This window comes from Myxine glutinosa, chromosome 5 (assembly GCF_964187855.1).
Source record: "Myxine glutinosa chromosome 5, kmMyxGlut1.1, whole genome shotgun sequence".
NCBI lineage: Eukaryota > Metazoa > Chordata > Myxini > Myxiniformes > Myxinidae > Myxine > Myxine glutinosa.
The window spans coordinates 103,855,958-103,881,502 of NC_136265.1; the positions used below are offsets into that span (position 1 = coordinate 103,855,958).

The 25,545-nt window shown below is 48.3% G+C and overlaps 1 protein-coding gene across 1 annotated transcript in view; it reads left to right on the top strand.

Moving 5' to 3' along the window:
- Positions 1–25,545, top strand: part of LOC137417179 (uncharacterized) — an 80,717-nt gene that overhangs the window by 8,696 nt on the left and 46,476 nt on the right. The window contains exons 4-5 of the mRNA XM_078777398.1: positions 1,015–1,077; positions 1,186–1,329. Of these exons, the coding sequence (XP_078633524.1) occupies positions 1,015–1,077; positions 1,186–1,329 (207 nt within the window). The remainder of the gene's footprint in view (positions 1–1,014; positions 1,078–1,185; positions 1,330–25,545) is intronic.

Below are 25,545 nucleotides of genomic sequence, written 5' to 3' on the forward strand. Positions count from 1 at the left end.
GAGCGGTTGGTGCCGAGATCTTTTCTTGGTGCGTTAAGAGGGCTTGGCGGCTGTGGTGCTCTTTGGGAGAGCTGGAGGCCGTGTTGTGCTTCCCCAGACTGTAGTGGGACCTAAAAGAAGGCCGTCTTCACCACTCGCCACATGACTCTGAGCACCTTCGACGCGCGGGCTTTCATCGAGCGTCGCCAATTTGAGCACGGGAGGCCTGAACTTGACCATCACCACCGCTTTCTAAAAAGGGCCATTTGGGACACAGATAAGTGCCGGCACCAAAAGGTATTTTATTTTCATTTTACGAGTATTTTCCTCTGTGTCTGTGGTTGAGACAGTGTGTGGAGGATCCTCACCGTAGGGAATTTAGCTTACCTCAACCTTTATTTCCGTCCGTGATTTATTTTGTCATTAAATCATTTGTGTACATTTTACTGTCGTGTTTGCATGGTGTTGGTTTCGGAATTAACCCGTGTGGTCCGTTCAGATAACTTCTCGCGTCCCTTCATTCCCGTGCGTGCCAAAAATAACCATCGTCTTCGGAGGTCGCCTCGGAGTTAAAGCTAGTTCGACCATCCGTCGAACTTTGATCAACGAGGATTTGATCAACCCCGCTCCCGCTCCGGCTACCATCAGATCTGCACACTGTGCGTATCACTTTTGGGCCCTCATTGGCCTTCACTCTCACCAAATTGCTTTCCACTGTTGAAACTGTCTTCTCCTTCACTCCTGTCATCGTCAAAGTAAATATTCAGCTGCACCATTTCTTGAAGTGTCTCCCTTGTTCTCTGTGATCATTGTGCTGTTTTGAATCATTAGCAGCCGCGATTGTAGTTAAGCTTGAGTCGTTCATTCCACAACAACAACAACAACATGCATTTTAAGGCCATTTTCCCTGCTGGAGCGGGGGTCAGCCAAGCCATTCCACCAGTCAAGAAAATATTTGCTGGACTTGTGTTGTGATTATGAGTTTGTTTAGAAATACCCCTTAAAGTTGTTTGAATGAGATGTTTTTGTTTTCAGATTTTATTATAGAAGTGAAGGTGGAGTCCGAGTTCATTGATGATTATTCTTCGCTTGTCAAAGGTCTGCACAACAAAAACCTCAACAATCCTCCTCTTGTAGTTCAATGTGAATAACAATGATACAAATACCTTCAAGAGTCGAAGTAACTTCCTGTTCCATGGTTTGCAGGTGAAACTCACCTGGTTAAGTCAACAAAATTCAAAAGTTCCTTTCTTCAGACTTCCCAGGATGCTTTGAGCAATGAGCATGTAAAGCAGGAAGCACGTGATTCTACTCCCAGGGAGAACAGCAAAGCTGCTCCGCTGCTCGAAGGTAAGCCGAGCTTCATCGAGAACACGTCATATTGTTTACTTGTTTCACTTGTTCTTTGGATAATAAAATGACTGTTCAAATCCCTCCACAATTACAAATCCATTTGAATTATTTGCACCCAAGTGGAGTTGTTTGTGTGATTGAGACAGGTATATCTGATGCATTTCCAATACCCAGAAAGCATTCTGAACTTTGTATTTCTGGCCTTTGCTAAAGGTTTATTGAACACATTAATCCAAAGTTTGAAACAACTCGGTTTCACCATTGCACTCTGTGTTGGAAATAGTGTTTGAAATAAATTGACAAGTTAAAAACCTTGTCAATTACTTTGAAGAGTGAATCCCTTACTAGTACTAAATCCAAAAATCCTATAGAGTATAAAGTTTAAAAATTTAAAACCTCAACTGACTTGAATATTGAGCCGTCTAATCTTATCTAAGAACTCTAACGTAGAATTAATGCTCCAGAAAATGTTAACACCATAATTCTTCTCAATTGCCAAACATTATTTCCTGAACTGTTCCCTAACAACTTGTTAAGCCTGAGTTACCTACAACTGATAACTGTTTGGTGGTACATTGCCTGGCACCAGCTATAATCCTACACTTGTATGGTTCTTATGAAGCTTAGGGATCCAGAAAAGCCGAGGAATACAAAGATTTACCTCTTTATATTTAATACTGAAATTAGTAATTAAAACTTCCTGATGCTCAGAGATAATATCCTGGAGTGACTTATGACAAGGAACAACAACAACAACAACATGCATTTTAAGGCCTTTTTCCCTGCTAGAGCGGGGGTTAGCCTTACGGTCCCCATGACAATCTTCTCCATTTTGCCCTATTTTCTGCATCTCTCCTTGTTAACCCCCTTGCCCGCATTTCTTCTTCCACCATCTTTAGCCAAGTCTTTCTCGGTCTTCCCCGTCCTCTACTTCCTTCTACATTCATTTCCATCACTCTTCTCAACCAGTCACTTTCATCCTTCCTCAACACATGACCAAACCATCTCAACCTGTTCCTCTTCACAGCATCCATCACAGGCTCTATTCCCATCATCTTTCGCAATTCATCATTTGTCTTCCTCTCTCTCAACGACACTCCGCACATCCACCGAACCATTCGCATTTCCACCCTTTCCAGCCTTCGTTGCTGCTCTACATTCATGACCCATGTCTCGCTCCCATAAATCATAACACTTCTCACACATGCAGCATACACCTTTCCCTTCAGCTTCAACGACACTCCCCTCCTCATCAGCACACCACTCAGTTCCTGAAACTTCTTCCATGCACATCTCACTCTAGCAACCATTGCCGAGTCTGATCCACCTTCTCCATTCAGCATGTCTCCGAGGTAGCAAAATGTTTTCACACCTTCCAGCTTCACGCCGTCTCCAAGATCCAACTCAACATTTCCTCCATCTGCAGCTCCCTCTGTGCACACCTTACATTTGAATGTAGCTGCCACACTGATTAATGACCCTCTCAGACCACTACATTTTTGATGAACCCACTCAGCGCACATTGTACATTGAATGGAGTTCACTCCGACACCCTTCCTACACACAGCACAGGGCCACTTCCTAGTTCTTTCCACCTCACCACATGCTTTACCACTTGCCATCACCTTCGTCTTTCCTATATTCACCTTCAGACCTTTTGTCTCCATACATTCCTTCCACTTGTTCATCTTTTCCTTCAGTCCATCCATACTTTCCGCAATCAACACCAGATCATCTGCATACAATTCCCACGGTAAACCCTCCTTTACGGTCTGAGCCAGCACCTCCATCACAGCTACAAATAGTAGTGGACTTAGTACCGACCCCTGATGCACTCCCACCTTCACCTCAAACTCACCACTGTTCCCGTCCTTTGTCCTTACAGCTGTGCGCGCTCTTTTGTACATTGCCATCACAACTCTGATCAACCATTCCTCCACTTCTAACTTCCTCAATGCCCATGTCAATACTTCGCGTGGAACCCTATCGGATGCTTTCTCCAGATCAACAAACCCAAGAAACAACTTCTTCCACTTCTCCATGTACTTCTCCTGCAACTGCCTCACAATAAAGAGCGCGTCTGTCGTTCCTCTTCCTGGCATAAAACCAAACTGCATTTCATCGATCTTCACCTTCTTCCTTATCCTCCTCTCCAACACCCTTTCCAATACCTTCATTCCATGCTCCAATAACTTTATCGCTCGGTACGAGCCACACTCCAGAGGGTCACCTTTCCCCTTGTATAGAGGGACGAGGGTACTCAGTTCCCAAACCACTGGAATGCGACCTTCTTTCACCACCAGATTACAGATCTCTGCCATTCTCTTCACACCCCAACTTCCTGCTGCCTTCAACAGATCTCCCGTCGACCCTCCCACTTTTCTACTCTTCATTGCTTTTATCGCTTCCTCAACTTCCTTCTCAGTTATCTTCTCTGCCGGTCATAAAACTGGGTTACTCTCTATGTTGCCATCCCATTCATTCTCTGTATTCAACAGCATTTCCATATATCTTTTCCATCTTCCTTTAATTCCATCTGGGTCCACAACGATTTGTCCCACTTCATCCTTCAAGTATCTCACCCCCATCACATCACACCTCTCTTTCGCTGTCTGCTTTGCAATCCTGAATACTGCTCTCTGACCCTCTTCCGAATCCAAGCGTTCTCTGAACATTTTCCTACATGTCTCCTGTGCCTTTGCTACCTCTTTATTTGCAGCCTTCTTGGCTGCCTTATAACTTTCATGCTCTGCTTTTTCTGCTCCCGTACCCTTCGCCTTCTGCCACTCTTTGAACTTCTTCCTCTTCTCGTCAATCCTCTTTCCAACTTCATCATCCCACCACCATGTTTCCGAGTGCCTCGGTGGTCCTTTTGTCCATCCACATACCTCACCAACGGCTCCCAACAGACTATCTTTCATTGACATCCAACCACGTTCAAGCTCAACCACATCATCCTCTACCCTACTCAGCCTCTCTTTTAATGCCTCCCTTACTGTCACTTCTTTCAACCTCCACACCTTCATTCTCGGTTGGTACTTCACCCGCCGAGCTCTCCTCGCACCTTTCACCCTTATGTCGCAGACAACCAAGTGGTGCTGTGAAACAGCCTCCTCCCCTGGGATCACCTTTGTGTCCCGGAGGTGCCCCCTATCTCGCCTACGCACCATCAGGTAGTCAACAGTTGTCATCGACCCACCTGACGTGTATGTAACAAGCTTATTATCCCCTTTCTGGACTGAGTATTACAAATCAACAAATCAGCTCCATCAGCAAACTCCAAAATCCTTTCACCTTCTCCATTTCTCACACCATATCCGTAACCCCCATGAACTCCCTCAAAACCGTCCATACTCCTTCCCACATGTCCATTTAGGTCTCCTCCTACCACAACAACTTCCTCGTCTTTCACGTTTTCCATCAGCTTCTCTATCGCACACCAGAACTTGTCCTCTTCATCGCTCCGACCAACCTGCGGAGCATATCCCGAGATGACGTTCACCAAGAGCTTTCCAATCATCATTTTCACCATCATCAACCTATCACTCACTCTAGTCACACTCACCACACTGTGTACAAACTCCTCAGAAAACAGGACACCAACACCATTCACGCCCTCCGGGCACCCTTGCCACACAATCTTGTTTTTCTGTCCCTGCCTACCCTTCACCATTCTCACACCACTTCCCTTCCATCTCGTCTCTTGCACACAACATATGTCCACTCTTCTTCTGATTGCTTTTATCTTATGGAACTTCTGACTTATGACAAGGAATATATGTGTTATTTCCTGTACTAGTGAAAGTAACCGTATCGATGCCTAACTCTCTTAATAAAACCTCCACATCAAACTTTTTACAAACCACAACAAAATTATTAGCAGCCTTATCCGCTGGAGCTATGACGTACCTATCATGCAGATCCTGAATATCTTTATGAACACTCGGCTTGTTCAACACTGGTTTAGACCGACCCAGTGAAAGCAAGCCCCGACTACTAAAAAAAAAAATTCCTATTTTCCAGGACTTCCACAACTCTGTTAAACCATGTATTGAAACTTTTTACATATAACATAAACTTGGTGCACATTCTGTTAACAAAATTAGAGACAGAATCTACGATTTAAGACCTAATGCAGCTCCACGGTTGAGTTACTGGTTCCCAATATTTAGCTCCCATTTTCATCAGATCCCTAATTTCACGATTACTAATAATATATTGGGGGAAACTGCCAGGGGCATGGAAGAGGCCCCTTTATATGGTATGTGCCATGTGGCAAACTCTATAATACAATAATGCTCCAGAAAGGTTAATATTGTTACAGACGTGGCTTGGATGTTATTTACCGAGCGGTTTTATGGTATGACCACGTCTGCACAAGTTACCCGATTGTGCCCGAACGTTGACTAATCGCGCTATGCTAGACCAATGAAGGAAAAAGAAGACACACGGCTGGAATTAATACGACACGACACCAGGGATACGGTTCTCAAAGGTTGTTATTACAATAATGCGGAAGGTTTAGATTACAGGGACAAGAGGGAAACATAGGAAGGTGGGCACTTAAACACACTTATATTATCCCCGGACAGACGACAGGTAAACGCGGGACAAGGCTGACTCACACGGGGGTTGATGGAAAGGAAAGCGGGTAGCGATCGCTCCAGGTGCACCTGGGCTCAGGGCAGGATCACGTACGGTCCAGTTTAAGAGATGCGGTGGAGGTATTGCAGCGCTCGAGGGGTGGCGACTTCTCTCTCCAGGCTGGGGGCGCATCTGACGTCACATCCGGCGCGGGGCCGCGTATATCCGGCGGGGAGTGACACGCCCTCGGCTCGTTAGCTCCGCCTCGTGGAATCGGCACGTTGCTTCTCATTGGGTGCGTGCGGGGGGGTTACTGGCTCCGCCCCTGACGAGGAGCTGACAGCCAGCCCCTTCGGGGTAACGCCGTGGAGCGCATGGTCATGGCGGGTAACCGAGCCGGTGTGAGGACGCACACTCCCCGCCCCTCTGTTGTTGTAGTCGTAGTTGTAGTTGTAATTGTTGTTGTAGTTGTTGTTATTGTTGTTGTTTGGGGAAGAAGATGGGAGGAGGTATGGGAAAGGTCCTAAACTCACTACTGATGCCATATAATCACATTCTGGTGCAACGAAGAGTCATAATTAATGGAAACGAGGCCTTAACTGACATAGATTAAGAATAACTAGGAAGATGTCCGAAAGTTGGCTACGTGTGGTGCGGTGGACCTGGGCACGACATTTAATGGGGGAATAAGGGGAAGGTCGGCTCTACTGATTGTTATTTACATGCAATGGGACTAGGGAATGGGGGATTGGGGAAAGTTGGGGAGTATTGGAGAAAATAGGGGAATATTTACAAGCGGATATGGAGGCCAAATTCCATATTCGCAACATTGCACCCTTCTCTACCCTCGGGGCGTCCCGACCCGATAAATTTTTACCTACTTTAGTGTGGCACGCAATGTAGTTCCCTCTACTATTAACTCTACCCTGAGTGCGACAGTTTTACAGATATTCACAAATGAGTAAATATGTCCCCCTGCGACGTTGCACCCTTCTCCTCACAGAAACACACCCACAGGATAACCGAATCCGGAAAGAATCCTCAAACTAAACATACAGCCGGTAGGGAGCATTATTTACAAGATTACGCTGATATCTACACTACGATCCAGGACCTGTTTTTGGAGGAACACATGCAGATGTTATGCATAGAGAGAGCGCGCTTGCCAGCATCGATACACCAACCCACGAGTGCTCTGTGGCCGACGGCCTTTAATAACGTGCAGAGCACCCTTTCCGAGCATCAACAGCACCACCCCACCACCAATCGGTGCAGTCACCATTGTTCATTGGTATAAAAATAAATTCGACAACCCCTAACCCTGCAGGTGTCTCTTGCTCTTCTTGTGGTGCACTTGGTGGTAACTAAAAGTGGTTCACCTGTATGGCATAGGTGCCACGTTGACCCATAGGTCCATCCCCGGGTGGTGCTTGGCCGCAAACGAACTGCGGTCCATTGTGGGTGGCCACAAACATTGCGGTCCATATGGTGTATCGATCCCGGCAGCAAACAGCGAAAGTGCAGGCCCACAACTGCGCAGCCAGCACCTCTCTCTCCTCTCTCTCTACCCCAAAGCCAGATCCTCGGAGGTGGGAGACAAAAGAAGAAACAAGTGAGTAAGGTGGTAAGGGCGCAAAAGTGCACGCAATGTAAGGTGATGCACACTGGGGGCACATGGGAACCAGGTGAGACAGGTACGTTCCTATCGTACGCCCCCCCCCCACCAGGTAACCTACATGGCCCCTCCCTTACCCCTTACTGTATCCACAAAACACAACACTACCCATAAACATCTACTTTACAAATCAACAAACATCCCTACTGTCTTCCCCGTTCCTCCCATAAACCAAATTCGTCTTCTCTCCCTCCTAACCAATCAAATTTGCCATTTTCAACTCTCATCAAAATTTGCCATCTCCAACTCAACATCATAATTTGCCATTACCAATTCATCATCAGTCCCTCCTAGGGAGGGAGAGATGGAATCACCCCAATGTCTCATCCACGTCGTGATGCGTCTCACAAATCCACACAGCGATTCATCTCCTGCAACACAAACAAAGAAAACACAGGTGTGGAGTCATCATCATCACCACAGGTAAGTGGCTGCGTATGGTGCGACAGGTTCATCAATCCTAACTATCTCCTAAATGACTTTAACAACTTTACACTACCCGGGGTCTTTCTCCGGCCAAACCATTGGCCCTCTTACACTATGGGTTCTAAAAACCAATTCCCATTGGCCAAACTGTGGTGCTTTTCAATTTGGGGTCTCACTCCCCCGATTCATCTCCCGGTGCCCTCGTACAATTTCTGGGCTGCGACGTGTACCTCTCCCAGTGGGTCTACCCACCTGCACACCTCCACCACTGCAGTTGCCTCCGAGCTTACCTGCTCCTTACCCTAACCTAACTACCAGGGGAAGGCCCTCTGGCTCTCTCCCCACTCCGTGCCCTCTCTGGCACTGGGCTGCCCGATCCACACCCGGGATCCTCAGGCACCCACTCACAACTACCGGCTCCCAGAGCCCACCTGCGGCCTCACCTGGCCGACATCCTCACAGTGGTGGAGTGCCCAACCAACTACACACACTAACAGGCTACACGCCCAGCCATTTCCACAACACTAATGCACCCATTCACAACACCATTCTGCAACCGCACCACAAATGCCAATATCCAACCACAATTTACCTGCACCCTCTACCTAACACTTACACTACCCGCCCCGGGTGCTCGTGAAAGGGGTCCACTCTTCCCCCATCCACACCTTCGCACCATGCACACCACTCCGTACCACTCACTCCAACTCTCTCCACACACCTGTACCTGCACACCTGTGCTCTCACACCTGGTGCCACCTGCACCCTTCTCTCCCCAAGCGCATTCGCGCTGATCCACACACTCACTACTCATACACTGCTCCACACACCTGTCCAGTTGCACACCTGTGCAATCACACCTGTTCAATTCTCACAAACACGGCATCATCTCGGCTAACTACTCCCTTCTGAAACTTGCGCTTCCCAGTCGTCCCTTTAAACTATTGCGCTCCCTCGTCATTATCATCCATACTAATCTACCTGCGTCCCCACTACAGGTATCAGTCACTAACTAATCTTAACGTTACCTAATGTCATCTTCTAGATCCCTACACACAATATCCTAACCCCCCCGGGCTAGTTTTCACTGCCATACACCCCATAAGCTATAGCGCATTTGCCCCCCTCATGGGAAGGGTGGCAGGGATGCCATCCCACCACATCGGGGGTCTCTCACTACCAATTTTGCACATCAAATTTCAACAAATTAAAAATTTGCCAATCACTGCCCATCATCTGCCAATCCTTTGCCAATCATCAAATTTTGTTTTTCTCTAATTTGGGTCCAAAACACTAACCTCATCACCCAGTCTACTCACTACTGCCTCTCGGTGCGCCAATTCCTGTCCAAAGCCTGGCTTCGTAAAGCCAAGCAATGGATGCTGGTTGTTTTGTGCCAGCGGCTGGATGCGTCCGGCACTCGGTGCAGGGACGGGGGCTTACCCGTGCCGAGATCCCACGCACCACCTCGGCGTGGAGCCATCCAATGCCCCGATCTCGACCTGCCGGCACGTCTCACCAAAAAGTGGTCGCCATGACGACCCTTTCTATCGGGCTGCCAGCTCCGCCTAGTGGAGCCTGGACGCGGCCGTTCAAAGCGAGGCCCGGCACGCACCGAGGGCCCGATTCGGCTATAAGTCGTTCTAAACTCTACCCCGTCTAACGTCGATGCTTCACCTGGACGCTTACACCCCGCAGCCCGTTCCTTGCTCACACATCCAGCCGTGCCCATGCTCCTCGTACCTTTCCTTACACACCCAGGTACACTCATTCCACTCACAGCCTTGGTCACACACCTGACCACCGAACACTTTGGCACACATTCGTCGCTCGCACACCTCACCAATACACCTCTTCGCGCCCCCTCCTCGGGCACCTCCTCTGTGACAATCACAGGTGTGCTCTCATTCGCACACCCAACCACGTGCCTCACCACCAACTCCAGCGTGCATTCCCACTCAACCATTCCAGGTGTGCATCCTTCCATCCCAGGTGTACATCCTCGCTCACCTGTCACAACTAACTCACGCTCCATGTCACTCTCACTACTTTCACCTCCACTCGTGACAACGCACTCACCCTTACTCTTGACAGCACACTCTTTCCCCATGCACCTGTCCGTCACACACCTTTCTCGCGCACACTCTCCTGTTACACCCTCTGTAACACTCATCACAGGTGTGCATTCTTCCTTGCCTTTGACAGCGCACTCTTTCCCCATGCACCTGTCCGTCACACACCTTCCTCGCGCACACTCTCCCGTCACACCCTCTGTAACACTCACCACAGGTGTGCATTCTTCCTTGCCTTTGACAGCGCACTCTTTCCCCATGCACCTGTCCGTCACACACCTTCCTCGCGCACACTCTCCCGTCACATCCTCTGTAACACTCACCACACCGCGCTTCCATGTGCCCCCTCGCACACGCGCTACGACCGACTCACTCTCGCCAGCACCCTCACTCCTTGGCACGCACTTTTTCCTCACACACCCCAGAGTCGGACTTTCTCGCACACCTCCTCTTTCGCACACCAGACCTGTCGCACACTTCACCAACGGCCTCTCACGAACACCCGGGTCTATCTCGACCCCCAAGCTTCTTAAATCCCCTGGCGCATCATACGCACGACCATATTGGTCACCACTTACACCGGGTCCTCTTCCTCTTCGCTTCTCCTCCATCACCTGCGAATCCCTCATCCGGTTAATGAGCACATCATCACGATCCAAACACAGACTTTGGACCAATTCTTTTATCTCCTCTTTTATCTCTTTGTTATCCCCTCTCCGTCGCTTCTTAATTTCGCTCACCCCCTCTTCCACTTCTTTCCGTGTCGCTTTCAACCCTCCTAATACCGCAGTGTTCCTTTGAACCTGCTCCACTAACTCCGTCTGTCCCACCGTCAGCTGCTCCACCTCCTGCGTCAGGTCCTCTATGCCCCCTTGTAACTTTACAGTCCCCTTTCTCACCTCCTTCTCCATGTGCTCCTTACAGTGCCTCACCTCCTCGCGCACTCCTCCGACCTCCTCACTCACTCCTCTTCTGATCTCCTCTCCCATCACTTGCATCTCCTGCCCAGATGCCACCCTCATCTGCTCCATTTCCTCCCTGTGAGCATCCAGTTTGGTTTCTACCCCCATTCTGACCCCCTCTATCTGCTGCTCCATTTGTTTAACTTCCCTTTCCGCTTGGTCCCTCATGTCCCTCAATTTGCCTTCCATACTGTTTTCTACCCCCTCTAACCCCTTTTGCATCCCTTCCATTTGATTCTCTTGAGCGGCCATTCTGTTTTCTACCCCCGTTAACCCATTTTTCACTTCTTTTATCCCGTTGTCTAACCCCTCAAAATTATTGTCTAACTTCTCACTGGTACCCCTCGCTTCGTCCCTCATTACCCCCATTTGGTTTCCCATTACCCCCATTTGGCCCTCCATTCGCCCACTATCAACCCTCATTTGCTCACTCTGAGCATCCATCCGGTTCCCCATTACCCCCAATTGCTCACTCTGAGCATCCATCCGGTTCCCCAACCGCTCATTATCAGCCCTCGTTTCCTCCCTCATTTTCTCGCTATTCTGGGCCATAAGGGCCTTCATTTGTATGAAAAAAAGGCCCCAATCCATCGGGGGCGCTGCCACGGTCGCTGGCGCGGTGATCAGCGAGGCGCCATTTTGCGCGCCCGCTTCTTCGTGCGTGACGGCGCTATTTTGCGAACCTGCTGCCCTCACTGCTTCGCTCTCCTCCTGTCCCTCATTTTGGTCCTGGATCGACCCTACCTCACTCTCCTTTACCGGACCCCAGCTGTCTTGATCCGCCATAGCGCGACTTTCAAAATTCGGTTTTTTTTTTTATTTTATTTTCGTAAAACAAATTCAAATTTCGCCGTTATAATTTCGCGCGGGAAACGCGCTCCGAATCGATTTTCCCTCCCAAAATTTGGGCCTAACTAATTTAGTCCCGGGTTCGAATTCCACTCCTCGACACCAATTGTTACAGACGTGGCTTGGATGTTATTTACCGAGCGGTTTTATGGTATGACCACGTCTGCACAAGTTACCCGATTGTGCCCGAACGTTGACTAATCGCGCTATGCTAGACCAATGAAGGAAAAAGAAGACACACGGCTGGAATTAATACGACACGACACCAGGGATACGGTTCTCAAAGGTTGTTATTACAATAATGCGGAAGGTTTAGATTACAGGGACAAGAGGGAAACATAGGAAGGTGGGCACTTAAACACACTTATATTATCCCCGGACAGACGACAGGTAAACGCGGGACAAGGCTGACTCACACGGGGGTTGATGGAAAGGAAAGCGGGTAGCGATCGCTCCAGGTGCACCTGGGCTCAGGGCAGGATCACGTACGGTCCAGTTTAAGAGATGCGGTGGAGGTATTGCAGCGCTCGAGGGGTGGCGACTTCTCTCTCCAGGCTGGGGGCGCATCTGACGTCACATCCGGCGCGGGGCCGCGTATATCCGGCGGGGAGTGACACGCCCTCGGCTCGTTAGCTCCGCCTCGTGGAATCGGCACGTTGCTTCTCATTGGGTGCGTGCGGGGGGGGTTACTGGCTCCGCCCCTGACGAGGAGCTGACAGCCAGCCCCTTCGGGGTAACGCCGTGGAGCGCATGGTCATGGCGGGTAACCGAGCCGGTGTGAGGACGCACACTCCCCGCCCCTCTGTTGTTGTAGTCGTAGTTGTAGTTGTAATTGTTGTTGTAGTTGTTGTTATTGTTGTTGTTTGGGGAAGAAGATGGGAGGAGGTATGGGAAAGGTCCTAAACTCACTACTGATGCCATATAATCACATTCTGGTGCAACGAAGAGTCATAATTAATGGAAACGAGGCCTTAACTGACATAGATTAAGAATAACTAGGAAGATGTCCGAAAGTTGGCTACGTGTGGTGCGGTGGACCTGGGCACGACATTTAATGGGGGAATAAGGGGAAGGTCGGCTCTACTGATTGTTATTTACATGCAATGGGACTAGGGAATGGGGGATTGGGGAAAGTTGGGGAGTATTGGAGAAAATAGGGGAATATTTACAAGCGGATATGGAGGCCAAATTCCATATTCGCAACAATATATAGGGGTGCTCTGCATGTACAGGTTAAAACTCGTCAGTAAGTAAAGTTTTTTTTTAACTGTATGAATCAAATTGACGCCTCTTTATATGAACTTTTCGAGAGCATCACTTGGTTCCTCCTCAGAACACAAGGGTATTCCAGCATGCACACGAGATTTTTTGACGTCCCTTATTTTCTATCGTTTGGCATTTTCTACCAGCTATGGAATGTCCCTTTTTTTCTCGAGTTTGCCACATGGCGCATCCCATATAAAGGGGCCTTTTCTATGCCCCTGGCATTTCCCCCCAATTATGTCCCTTCTTTTCTGTAGTTTGCCACATGGCACATCCCATATAAAGGGGCCTTTTCTATGCCCCTGGCATTTCCCCCCAATAATGTCCCTTCTTTTCTATAGTTTGCCACATGGCACATCCCATATAAAGGGGCCTTTTCTATGCCCTTGGCATTTCCCCCCAATAATGTCCCTTCTTTTCTATAGTCAAATCTCGCGAGATCTTGGAGACGACGGCAGGGATTTTCGAAGCTGCACACGTTCTCCATGTTTTCAAAGTTAAGTCATTGTTCACAATTGTATTTTGTCGAAACTGTATTTATCTTTCGGTGTGTGAACCTATAGTGTGCCCCTTGGAAGTTTCCCGGTGTTAATCTTTCATAAATTAATCGTTTCTGTTTGCCGCGCCGCGTGTGCGGCCTTGCCTCAGGCTTCCCCGGTCGACGTTTGTTCCTTCCTTCGCTGTTTTTGCTAGGTTCTTAGATTTTTCCCTTCTCCCCCAAACTTCCCCGAACATCTACTCTTTGTCTAACGTTGTAACCCCCACCGCCCCCCTCCCCCCCAAAAAAAAACAAACAAAAAAAACAACATTTATTTCCCTTTCTCCACGTATGCTGTTGTCCCATCGTGCGCCTCTGTCCACGTGCGCTGTCTCGCCCCGCCCCCATTATCTCCTTGCCTTCCACCTTTTCCCCTGTTCACGTGACTCGTGGTTGTCCCTCTAGGCCTGGAGTGGGGAACCTCCGGCCTCCGGGCCGTATACGGCCCGCGAGACCGTTTGATCCGGCCCGCGAGGCAATTCATCTTTCTATAATTCCAGTAATCTCTCCTTTTCAAGGTTTTAAATTAATCGGACAAAGGGTAACCAAGTTATGGCCAAAAACGATTCAACCAATCAGAGAGGAGCGAGCTTTCACGTGTTGTAACAGTCAACAAATGCCGAACGTGGCGAGCAGACGCTGCATCGGACGGCACATTTGAGAACTTATTCATTTATTTGACGTTGGCAAAATATGTTGGCGCTAACAGAATAATTGCCATCAAATTAAAACTAATTTGCGATTAATCGTAACTGCGATATGCGACCTTCCGGACAGTCAAGTGAGTTCCGGACAGTCGTAACTGCGATATGCGACCTTCCGGACAGTCAAGTGATTGCGTGATCTCATGTCATCATTTCATTCAGTATATGCAAACGTGGCGACTAACAAGAAAAGAAAGATAGATGCGGAATGTCGCGCTTTCCAGGACATGAAAAGTAAACAAAGGGAACTGAACATATTTGCCACGCCGTTCAATGTGGAACCAGCTGATGTGCCTGACAACCTACAACACGAAATCATTGAGCTGCAAAGCAATGACGAGCTCAAAGCTATGTACAACAACCTCCCTTTGCTCGAGTTCTACAAACTGTATGTACGTGCTGAGGATTTTCCCATTCTGAGGAGACATGCACTGAAGTTTGCATCACTGTTTGGGATGACCTACAGCTGTGAGCAGTTCTTTTCAAAACTGACTCTTGCAAAGACTCGGTTCCGCTCAAGACTGACTGACCCAAACCTGCAAAACCAGCTGCGAGTAGCATCATCATCACTACCACCTGACACCAAACGCCTCGCCAAAGAGAAACAGTTCCAGCCATCGCATTAGGTGAGTCCGATATATGTATTCAATAATTTAGCATGGCCCTCGAAGGATGTTCTAAAAATAGAAATGGCCCTTGACACGAAAAAGGTTCCCCACCCCTGCTCTAGGCCCTCTCCCCATTGGTATTTTTGTGAATATAAGACTGTTCTTCACGGTTCTGTTTAAATATGTTTAAACTTTCCCCTGCAGTGTTTTATTCAGTGGTATATCACAACACGCTGTTTTTCTTCCTATTTAAAAGGCTTTTTTCAATTTCCTCTCCAACTCATTCCATTTCAAAAAAATATTCAATCTCTTAAAATTCTAAATCACGACATGCTCCAAATTCACATTCATTCCACCCCTCCTCCATCGTTCTTAAACGGATCGCTAACTTGAAAATCACAATCAACCCAAATTGTTATAAATGTTCGTCTTTCATTAATCATCTCTGACTCTCTGACTCTCTGACTCTCTGACTCTCTCGAAAATCCTCTCTATCTCTTTGCTGATGACTCCACTCTCTGCCGCTCCATTCCTCTTCCCTCAGATCGGCAGTTTGCTGCCTCCTCACTCTCTGAAGACCTGGACAAAATCACAGACTGGTCAAACAAGTGGAACATGTCTTTCAATCCTGACAAATCTCACACTCTTATTATGTCTCTCCGAAAAGATCGACTGGACAACCCTCCCATCTACTTTCTCAACAATCCTCTCCAAGAAGTTCTGTCGCTCAAGATTTTGGGTCTCACTATCTGCCATGATCTTTCTTGGGAAAACCACATTTCCAAGCTGGCCTCCAAAGCCAGTCGCCGACTGGGCATCCTCCGTCGTGCGAAGTCCTTCCTCGGCACACCTGAGCTCCTCACCACATACAAGGCTTTCATCCGCAGCTCAATGGAATACTGTTCTCCCCTATGGGCCGGTGCTCCTGCCTCACACCTAGCTCGGCTTCACGCTGTTGAAACCAAAGCTTTCAGAATTATTGGAATCTCCCGCGATGAAGCTATCTCTGAGGGCCTTTCACTCACTCACCGCAGGCAGGTAGGTGGTCTTTCTGTCTTCTACCGACTCCTCTCCGGCCTTGCACCCCCAGCTCTCTCTGTGCTCTGTCCCCCAAATATTCCTACAGGTCGCACAAGATCTGCCAGCAACCCTCTGATGGTTAAATTGCCGAAATCTCGGCTCTCTGCTCACCTTCACTCTTTCATTCCTCTTTTCTCCCGCCTCTGGAACAAACTCCCTCACTCCCTTCAATCCCACTCCTCCCTCCAGGTCTTTAAAACAGCTGTTCACCACCATCTCTTATCTTCCCCCATCCAAAACCTTGATCTTTTCTACCCCCGCTAATTCACCCCAGATCCACCTTGTTTGAAATTCCAACTTCTTTCCTGGAAGTCCTGGCAGTGTCCATATGTTTTATACCTCTCCCACTGCCCCCTTCCCACGCCCACCCCCCCCCCCCCCAAAGCCCTCGCCCTCTCTCAGATCTCTCGATGTCTCCATGTCTCTCGGTCCCTGCTCTCAAATGTTGTGTTTGTGTCCTTCCCCCTCTCTCCCCATCTTGTCTACCGCTCCCTATGTTATATGTTTTATGTGTCGGTTTGTCTTTCTGTGTGATTAATGTTCGCTCTTTCACGAGCCTCGATCTTGTATACAAAAAAAAAAAAAAAATCCACTTTCTAAACTCCCCCCTTGCCCCTCCCCTCCAAATCTCCCCCCTGGCCACTCCCCTCCAAATCTCCCCCCTTGTCCCTCCCCTCCAAATCTCCCCCCTTGCCCCTCCCCTCCAAATCTCCCCCCTTGCCCCTCCCCTCCTAAACTCCCCCCTTGCCCTTCCCCTCCTAAAATCCCCCTTGCCCCTCCCATTCAAAACTCCCCCCCAAACCCCTCCCCTCCAAATCTCCCCCTTGGCCGCTCCTCTCCAAATCTCCCCCCTTGTCCCTCCCCTCCAAATCTCCCCCCTGGCCACTCCCCTCCAAATCTCCCCCCTTGCCCCTCCCCTCCTAAACTCCCCCCTTGCCCTTCCTCTCCTAAACTCCCCCCTTGCCTCTCCCCTCCTAAACACCCCCCTTTCCCTTCCCCTCCTAAACTCCCCCCTTTCCCCTCCCCTCCAAATCTCCCCCCTGGCCACTCCCCTCCAAATCTCTCCCCTTGCCCCTCCCCTCCAAATTTCCCCCCTTGCCCCTCCCCTCCTAAACTCCCCCCTTGCCCTTCCCCTCCTAAACTCCCCCCTTGCCCCTCCCATTCAAAACTCCCCCCCCCAACCCCTCCCCTTCAAATCTCCCCTCCAACCATCCCTCCCAAATTCTCCCCCCTCCCACCTCCTCCTCAAAGCTGCCTCCTCCCCACTTCGTCACCCTTCCATCTCATACCTCCACCTCCCCCAACCTTCTACTTTCCTCTGCCCCCCCTTCAAACAACCCCTCACTTTGCCTCATGCCATCACCATCAAACCTTTCGTCCTCCTCATCCTTCCCGCTCTTGTAACTCTTCTGTAATCTCTGACACACTATCAACTGCTCTCCCTACCTCCCCCTCTCATCCTTCATCTGACGCTACTCCTCCCCTCCCCTGTCCTACACCCGATGCTCCCCCTCTCTCCTCATTAATGGTACTAGGGCATGCCCGTACTATATATAAGCTAGGACGTGCCCGTACGTGGGTGCCCGTTCCTTGCCAAAAAAAAAAAAAAAAAAAAATTTGTGTAGGGGTGTGTGTGTGTAAACATCCTAGGGCGTGCCCGTACGTGGGTGCAAAAAAACATGCGTGCAAACAACAACAACAAAAAAAAACTTTGAAACCACGTGGCAGTAACGACCACAGAACCCCCCCCCCCCTCTATTTACATGAATGGTTTGGTCCATTCGCAACGACCACAGAACCCCCCCCCCCCCCCTCTATTTACATGCAATGGTTTGGTCCAAAGCGAACGGCTTGCGGTGTTTGGTAAAGAAATCGCCATAGCTCGGTAACTACTTGTCCGATTAATTTCAAACCTTGAAAAGGCACATCCTCGGGTCCCCAGCAATATACCTGGCAAGTTGCAAGTATATCGGACCCGTGGTTGTCGAGAAACAGCGGTCACAGACAAACATACAAACATACAAACATACAAACATACAAACATACACACAGAGATTACTGGAATTATAGATAGATAGACCTCAAACAGCCGGGGCCTTTGCTCAAACCTGATTGATCTCTCCATTCAGGTTGCTTCTGACAATCCAGACTTGATCTGCTTAACAGAAACTTTCCTCCTTCAAGATGTCTCTGATTCCTTAATATCTCTTCCTGGTTACTCCCTCCTCCGGTATGATAGACCTGAGCCTCGTCCTGGTGGTGGGGTGGCTATCTTTATCAAAAAGTCTCTTCCTCACTCTCCTTGCACTGCCCTCTCTCTGCCCCACCCCCAGGAGTACCTCTGGCTACGGCTTCCTCTCCGCTCCCACCTTTTGTTCATATGTGGTCTGTACCATCCTCCAAACAGTGATAACTCCATTTACATTTCGCTGTCGGACAACATGGACCAACTTCTATCAACTCATACAAACTCTCTCTTCCTCATATGTGGTGACTTCAACTGTCATCATGCCAGTTGGCTGGGTGTGGGTTCCTCTCTCACCAGCCATGGTACCTCAGCAAAGGACTTCTTCGACTCATTGGGACTGACACAATCTGTCAATTTGCCGAGCCGGATCTCAGTCAATGGAGTATCTTCTCTTCTCGACTTGGTTATGACTAACTTCCCTGCAAATGTCTGCTGCTCTTCTTCTGCTCCAATCGGTTCTTCTGATCATGTGCTTGTTAAAGTGGACATCTCTCTGGCCATTCTCCGAGAGCCTCCTCAGTGCCGACGAGTCTGGCATTTCACTCAGGCTGACTCAGGTCTGCAAGCAGCCATCAATCATCTGGACTGGTCTCCCATCTCTACTGCATCTGACATCAATTCTTCCTGGGAATTCGTCCAAAGCAAACTGCTCTCTCTCTCATGCACAGATTTATCCCATCTTGTATTCAGTTGTCTTACCCTTCCTCCCATCCATGGTACACTGAATCTTGTGGTGAGGCAATTTCCCTGAAACAACTTGCCTTTGCCTCTTGGAAGGCAGATCCAACTGAAGGCAATCTCAGTTCCTTCCACCAAGCTCGGAACAAGTGTGTGTCTACCCTCAGGAGTGCCAGGAAGCACTATCTCTCCACACTCAAGATTGAACTCTCAAACCTGTCTCCTTCCTCCAAATCCTGGTGGCATCTGGTCAAATCCGTTTCTGGTGTTTGTTCCCCCTCCATCCCCTCCCTTACCTCAAATGGCTACACAGTTGACACCGCACGTGACAAAGCCGAATGCCTCAACTCTGTGTTTGCCTCAAAATCTTGTGTCCCAAACCCATCTCTCTCTGTTCCCACCTTTCCCAGTCGAAGCCAACTGCTCCTGGACTCTGTGTCCTTCTCTCCTGACAAGGTGGAGAAGTTTTTGTCAAACCTCGACTCTGATTCTGCAACTGGACCAGACGGCATCACCTCACGAGTCCCAAAATCCTGCTCTGCCACTCTATCTCACGCTCTCTTTTGCTCAAGGTCATCTGCCAGCATCTTGGAAATCAGCAAACATTACCGCTTTACACAAAAAATGTGCAAAAACAGATCCTTGCAACTACAGACCAATCAGCCTGCTTCCAATTATCAGCAAAGTCATGGAATCCATCATTGCTTCGGATATCAAATCCTTCCTCTTCTCCAATGGCTTGATCTCTGATCATCAATTTGGATTCAGACAAGGTCATTCTACTCTGGACATGCTGCTTCTGCTGTCTCAACAATGGATGGAGGTCCTCAATGCCAAACAGGAAATCAGATCTGTCTCCCTTGACATATCACGTGCCTTCGATACGGTCTGGCACCCAGCTCTGCTCACCAAACTCTCCTCCTATGGTATCCATGGAAATCTCTACTCATGGCTTGCGGACTTCCTCTCTGGCCATAGGCAACGTGTGGCCCTGAATGGATTTCTCTCATCTCCCCTTCCTGGTCTGGCTGGAGATCCCCAAGGTAGTGTTCTGGGCCCTGTGCTATTTCTGGTCTTCATCAATGATCTCTCCGGACTCTCTGGAAAATCCTCTCTATCTCCTTGCTGATGACTCCACTCTCTGCCGCTCCATTCCTCATCCTTCAGATCGGCAGTCTGCAGCCTCCTCACTCTCTGCAGACCTGGACAAAATCACAGACTGGTCAAACAAGTGGAACATGTCTTTCAATCCTGACAAATTTTACACTCTTACTATGTCCTCCGAAAAGACCGACTGGAAAACCCTCCCATCTACTTTCTCAACAATCCTCTCCAAGAAGTTCTGTCGCTCAAGCTTTTGGGTCTCACTATATGCCATGATCTTTCTTGGGAAAACCACATTTCCAAGCTGGGCCTCCAAAGCCAGTCGCCGACTGGGCATCCTCCGTCATGCGAAGTCCTTCCTTGGCACACCTGAGCTTCCTCACTACATACAAGGCTTTCATCCGCAGCTCAATGGAATACTGTTCCCCCCTCTGGGTCGGTGGTCCTGCCTCACACCTAGCTCGGCTTCACGCTGTTGAAACCAACGCTTTCAGAATCATTGGAATCTCCTGCGATGAAGCTAACTCCGAGGGCCTTTCACTCACTCACCGCAGGCAGGTTGGTGGTCTTTCTGTCTTATACCGACTCCTCTCCGGCCTTGCTCCCCCAGCTCTCTCTGTGCTCTGTCCCCCCTAATATTCCTACAGGTCGCACAAGGTCTGCCAGCACCCTCTTATGGTTAACTGCCAAAATCTAGGCTCTCTGCTCACCTTCACTCTTTCATTCCCCTTTTCTCCCACCTCTGGAACAAACGCCCCCACTCCCTTCAATCCTACTCCTCCCTTCAGGTCTTTAAAAACAGCTGTTCACCACCATCTCTATCTTCCCCCATCCAAAACCTTGATCTTTTCTACCCCCGCTAATTCACCCCAAATCCACTTTTTTAAATATCAACTTCTTCCTGGAAGTCCTTGGTGTCCTTGCGTTTTATACCTATCCTGCCTCCCCCCCAAGCCCTCTCCCTCCCACACATCTCCCAATGTCCCTGCTCTCAAATGTATTGTATCAAATGTATGTATGTATCTGTATGTATCAAATGTATGTATGTATGTATGTATGTATCAAATGTATGTATCAAATGTATGTATCAAATGTATCAAATGTCCCTGCTCCGTCCCGTCAGTCTTTCAGTCTGTCACAGGGGAGCTTATGCGATGGCGCGTTGTCCGTCCGTCCGTCCGTCGTCAGTTTTTCAGTCTGTCACAGGGGAGCTTATGCGATGCCGCGTTGTCCGTCCGTCCGTCAGTCTTTCAGTCTGTCACAGGGGAGCTTATGCGATGGTGCGTTGTCCGTCCGTCCGTCAGTTTTTTCAGTCCGTCACAGGGGAGCTTATGCGATGGCGCGTTGTCCGTCCGTCCGTCAGTTTTTCAGTCCCGTCACAGGGGAGTTTGTGTCCTTCCCCCTCTCTCCCCATCTTGTCTACCGCTCCCCTTATTTTGTTTTATGTGTCGGTTTGACTTTTTGTGTGATTAATGTTCGCTCTTTCATGCGCCTCGATCTTCTATACAAAAAAAAAAAAAAAAAAATAGTTGCCACATGGCACATCCCATATAAAGGGGCCTTTTCTATGTCCCTGGCATTTCCCCCCAATTAATGTCCCTTCTTTTCTATAGTTTGCCACATGGCACGTCCCATATAAAGGGGCCTTTCTCTATGTCCCTGGCATTTCCCCCCAATAATGTCCCTTCTTTTCTATAGTTTGCCACATCGCACATCCCATATAAAGGGGCCTTTTCTATGCCCCTGGCATTTCCCCCCCAATAATGTCCCTTCTTTTCTGTAGTTTGCCACATGGCACATCCCATATAAAGGGGCCTTTTCTATGCCCCTGGCATTTTTCAAAAGATACATTTTAAATACGAACAAAATGCATTTGTTCATCACACAAGACTTTATTCAAGATGATATAAAAGACTTGAAAAAGTAAGGGGAAAAAAATATATATTCAACCCAGACAGGGTTCAAACCCACAATCACCAGCTTGGAGTCTGATGCTTTATCCATTAGGCCAATGGGCCAGCATGTTAGATTTTTTTTGTAGTAAGAGGTATAAGGTGTGTATATATATATATATTTATATTTATGTATATCTACATTTACAGTAAAACTTCCTCCATCTCCGAACCTGCCGCCATCGAGTGAACTTACGTCGATCATTATGGCTTCCAAAAGACTCAATTTGAACCAACCAGTCAAGAAGAGGAGGAAAACAATGACCATGGAGGTCAAACTTGATATCCTGAATAAATTATCATCAGTTTCTGCTTCATCTTTGGCCAAGCAATATGGCGTGAATGAATCGACCATTAGGACGGTACGGAAGGCGAAGATAAAATCCGTTCCAGCGTTCGTGCAGGAGCCTCCATCGCAACATCATATGTTAGCAGGAGAGACGCCCTTGTTGAAAAAATGGAGAAAAGTTTGAGTGTCTGGATCGAAGAACAGAACCAGAAAACTGCTCCAGTGGATGGGCCCATTATAAGAAGAAAGGCCATTAGCATGTACAATTACCTGAAGAAGGAAGCCCAACCTGATGAAGAAACAGAAGAAACTGAGTCTTCTCTCCAGCACCATCATCATTTTCAAGCAAGCAGGGGCTGGTTTGACAATTTAAAATTAGATATAACCTCCATAATGCCAAGCTGGCTGGAGAGGCTGCTTCTGCTGATGTAGAAGCAGCTACAGAATACCCAAAAGAGGTCAGAAGCTGATAGAGGAGAAAGGTTATCTGCCAGAACAAGTCTTCAATGCAGATGAGACGGGTCTATTCTGGAAGAAAATGCCCAATAGGACCTGGATTTCCAAAAAAGAACGAACTGCCCTCAGGAGTTAAAGCTGCAAAAGACAGATGCACCCTTCTCTTTTGTAGCAATGCTGCTGGGGACTTCAAATGCAAGCCAATGCTTGTCTACAGAGCAGAGAACCCCAGAGCTCTGAAAGGCAAGACGAAGTCCATGTTGCCAGTCTTTTGGAGATCAAATAAAAAAGCCTGGGTTACTGCCAAAAGTGTTTGAAGACTGGTTTGAAAACAGCTTCATTCATGAGGTGAAGGGTTATCTGGCAAAGAAAAACTTGGCTTTCAAGGTGCTTCTTATTCTGGATAATGCACCAGGACATCCACCATCTTTAACCGAGTGCCATCCTAATGTTAAGGTGATATTCCTGCCTCCTAACACCACATCATTGTTGCAGCCTTTGGCCAGGGTGTGTGATAGCAACATTTAAGTCTTACTATACCAGGAGGAGTTTTGCACACATCCTGTCCATGATGGAGAGAGATTCATCTCTAACAATGAGTGATTGTTGGAAAAGTTTCAACATTTTTGATGCCGTTGTGATTAGCAAACACGCCTGGGAAGAAGTGAGAAGTGAGACCCTCAGCTGTTGCTGGAAAAAGCTATGGCCTGGGAATGCCCATGATTTTAGAGGTTTCCCTAGTCGGAAAGAAGAAGTGAAGAGGATCATTGATCTTGCAAAACATATGGGAGGGGAAGGATTTGATGACATGGAAAAAGAAGAAGTAGAAGAACTGTTAAAGTCCCATGGAGAAGAACTGTCCATTGAAGAACTTGAAGAACTTGTGACCCAGACGTCTAATGAAGAATATGACGAAGAGCCAGAAAAGAAAGAATTAACCACCAAACTGCTGGAGGAGCTCTTCAAGGCAACAAGAACTGCCCAAGAAATTGCTGTAAGGATAGATCCTTTTGTGGAAAGAAGCCTGAAGTTCAAGTGGGCCATGGAGTCAGCTTTAAATCCCTACACAGAACTTCACAGGGAGTTAAAACAGAAAGCAAAGCAAGTGCCGATAACACAATTCTTTAGGACTACTTCAACAGCTACCAGCAGCACTTCAACACCTTCCACCAGAATATAATCACCCAAACCTCCAACAACCACCTCACAATAAGGTGAGTTATTTTGCAATAATACAGTACTATCATGATACTAACACTTATTTGAATGTATATTTAATAATGCTGCACCATTCCATACAAAGAAACATGTAAAAAAAAAGAAAGCAAGAAACGGTGTTTTAGGGTCAGATTTTTTGGAGCCTGGAACATATCCCCAATTTCCCCATCTTATTATAATAGAGCAAACGTGTATGTCGTTATGTCGTTATGTTTATATGCGACGAAAACGTCTTCTTCTTCTTCAAATAATATTTCCACCCTCTTAATTAACCCTCTTAATTGCGTTAAGACTGCTGAGACCCCTCAGACCTTTGAAGACCCTTCAGACCACCAAGACCCAAAATACCCTGAAGACCCCAAAGACCATGAAGATCCAAAACACCCCAAAGACCCAAAACACCCCAAAGACCCAAAATACCCTTCAAGGCCCTGAAGCTCAAAAAAACCCAAAAGATCCCAAAGACCCAAAATATCCCGAAGACCCAAAACACCCCGAAGACCCAAAACACCCCGAAGACCCAAAACACTCAAAATACCCAAAATACCCCAAAGACCCAAAAGACCCCAAAGACCCAAAACACCCTGAAGACCCAAAACACCCTGAAGACCCAAAACACCCTGAAGACCCAAAACACCCTGAAGACCCCAAAGACCCTGAAAGACCCCTTATACCCAAAACACCCTTAAATACCCCCAAATAACCAAAACACCCCCAAAGACTTTTAAAGACCCAGAGGAAACAAAAGATCCTTAACACCCAAAAGCCTCTAAAGATACCAAAGACCCAAAACACCTCAAAGACCCAAAATGCCCTTAAAGGCCCAGAGGATCCAAAAGACCCTGAAGACCCAAATGGCCCTGAAGACCCAAAACACCATGAAGATCCAAAAGACACCGAAATGGTCAAAGATGCCTACTCCTCTGAAACAACGTATGGTGAGGAGCGTGGAGCGTGCTGAGTCACGCTAGTACGTTTAATGATTCCTCCAACACGAGGTTATCCCAGAACGTATCCCCTGCGTTGGAGGAAGTTTTACTGTATGTATATATATATATATATATATATATATATATATATATATATATATATATATATATATACTTGCAGAAGTACCCGGCATTGCCGGGCGGGGAGGGGTGAGGGGAGGGGAGGGGAGGAGAGGGGGGGAGGGGAGAAGAGGAGGAGGGGGAGGGGTGAGGTGGAGAAGAGGGGGAGAGGGGAGAAGAGGAGGGATGGGGAGGGTGAGGGATGGGAGGGGGAGGGGGAGGGGGGGAGTGGAGGGGGAGGGGGGAGGGGGAAGGGAGGGGGAGGACGGACGGGGGAAGGGGGAGGGCCAGTCAACAATGACGTTGCAGTTCTCATGGTCGGAGAGCAGCACAATAATCGCGACATCGTCCTGCATCTTCGAAAGAGCACGAAGCGGATTTTGGAGAACTCACCGATCCTGTGACCCACGCGCTCCAGTACCGGCGTTGCCGGGCGGGGGAAGGGAGACCCGCACATT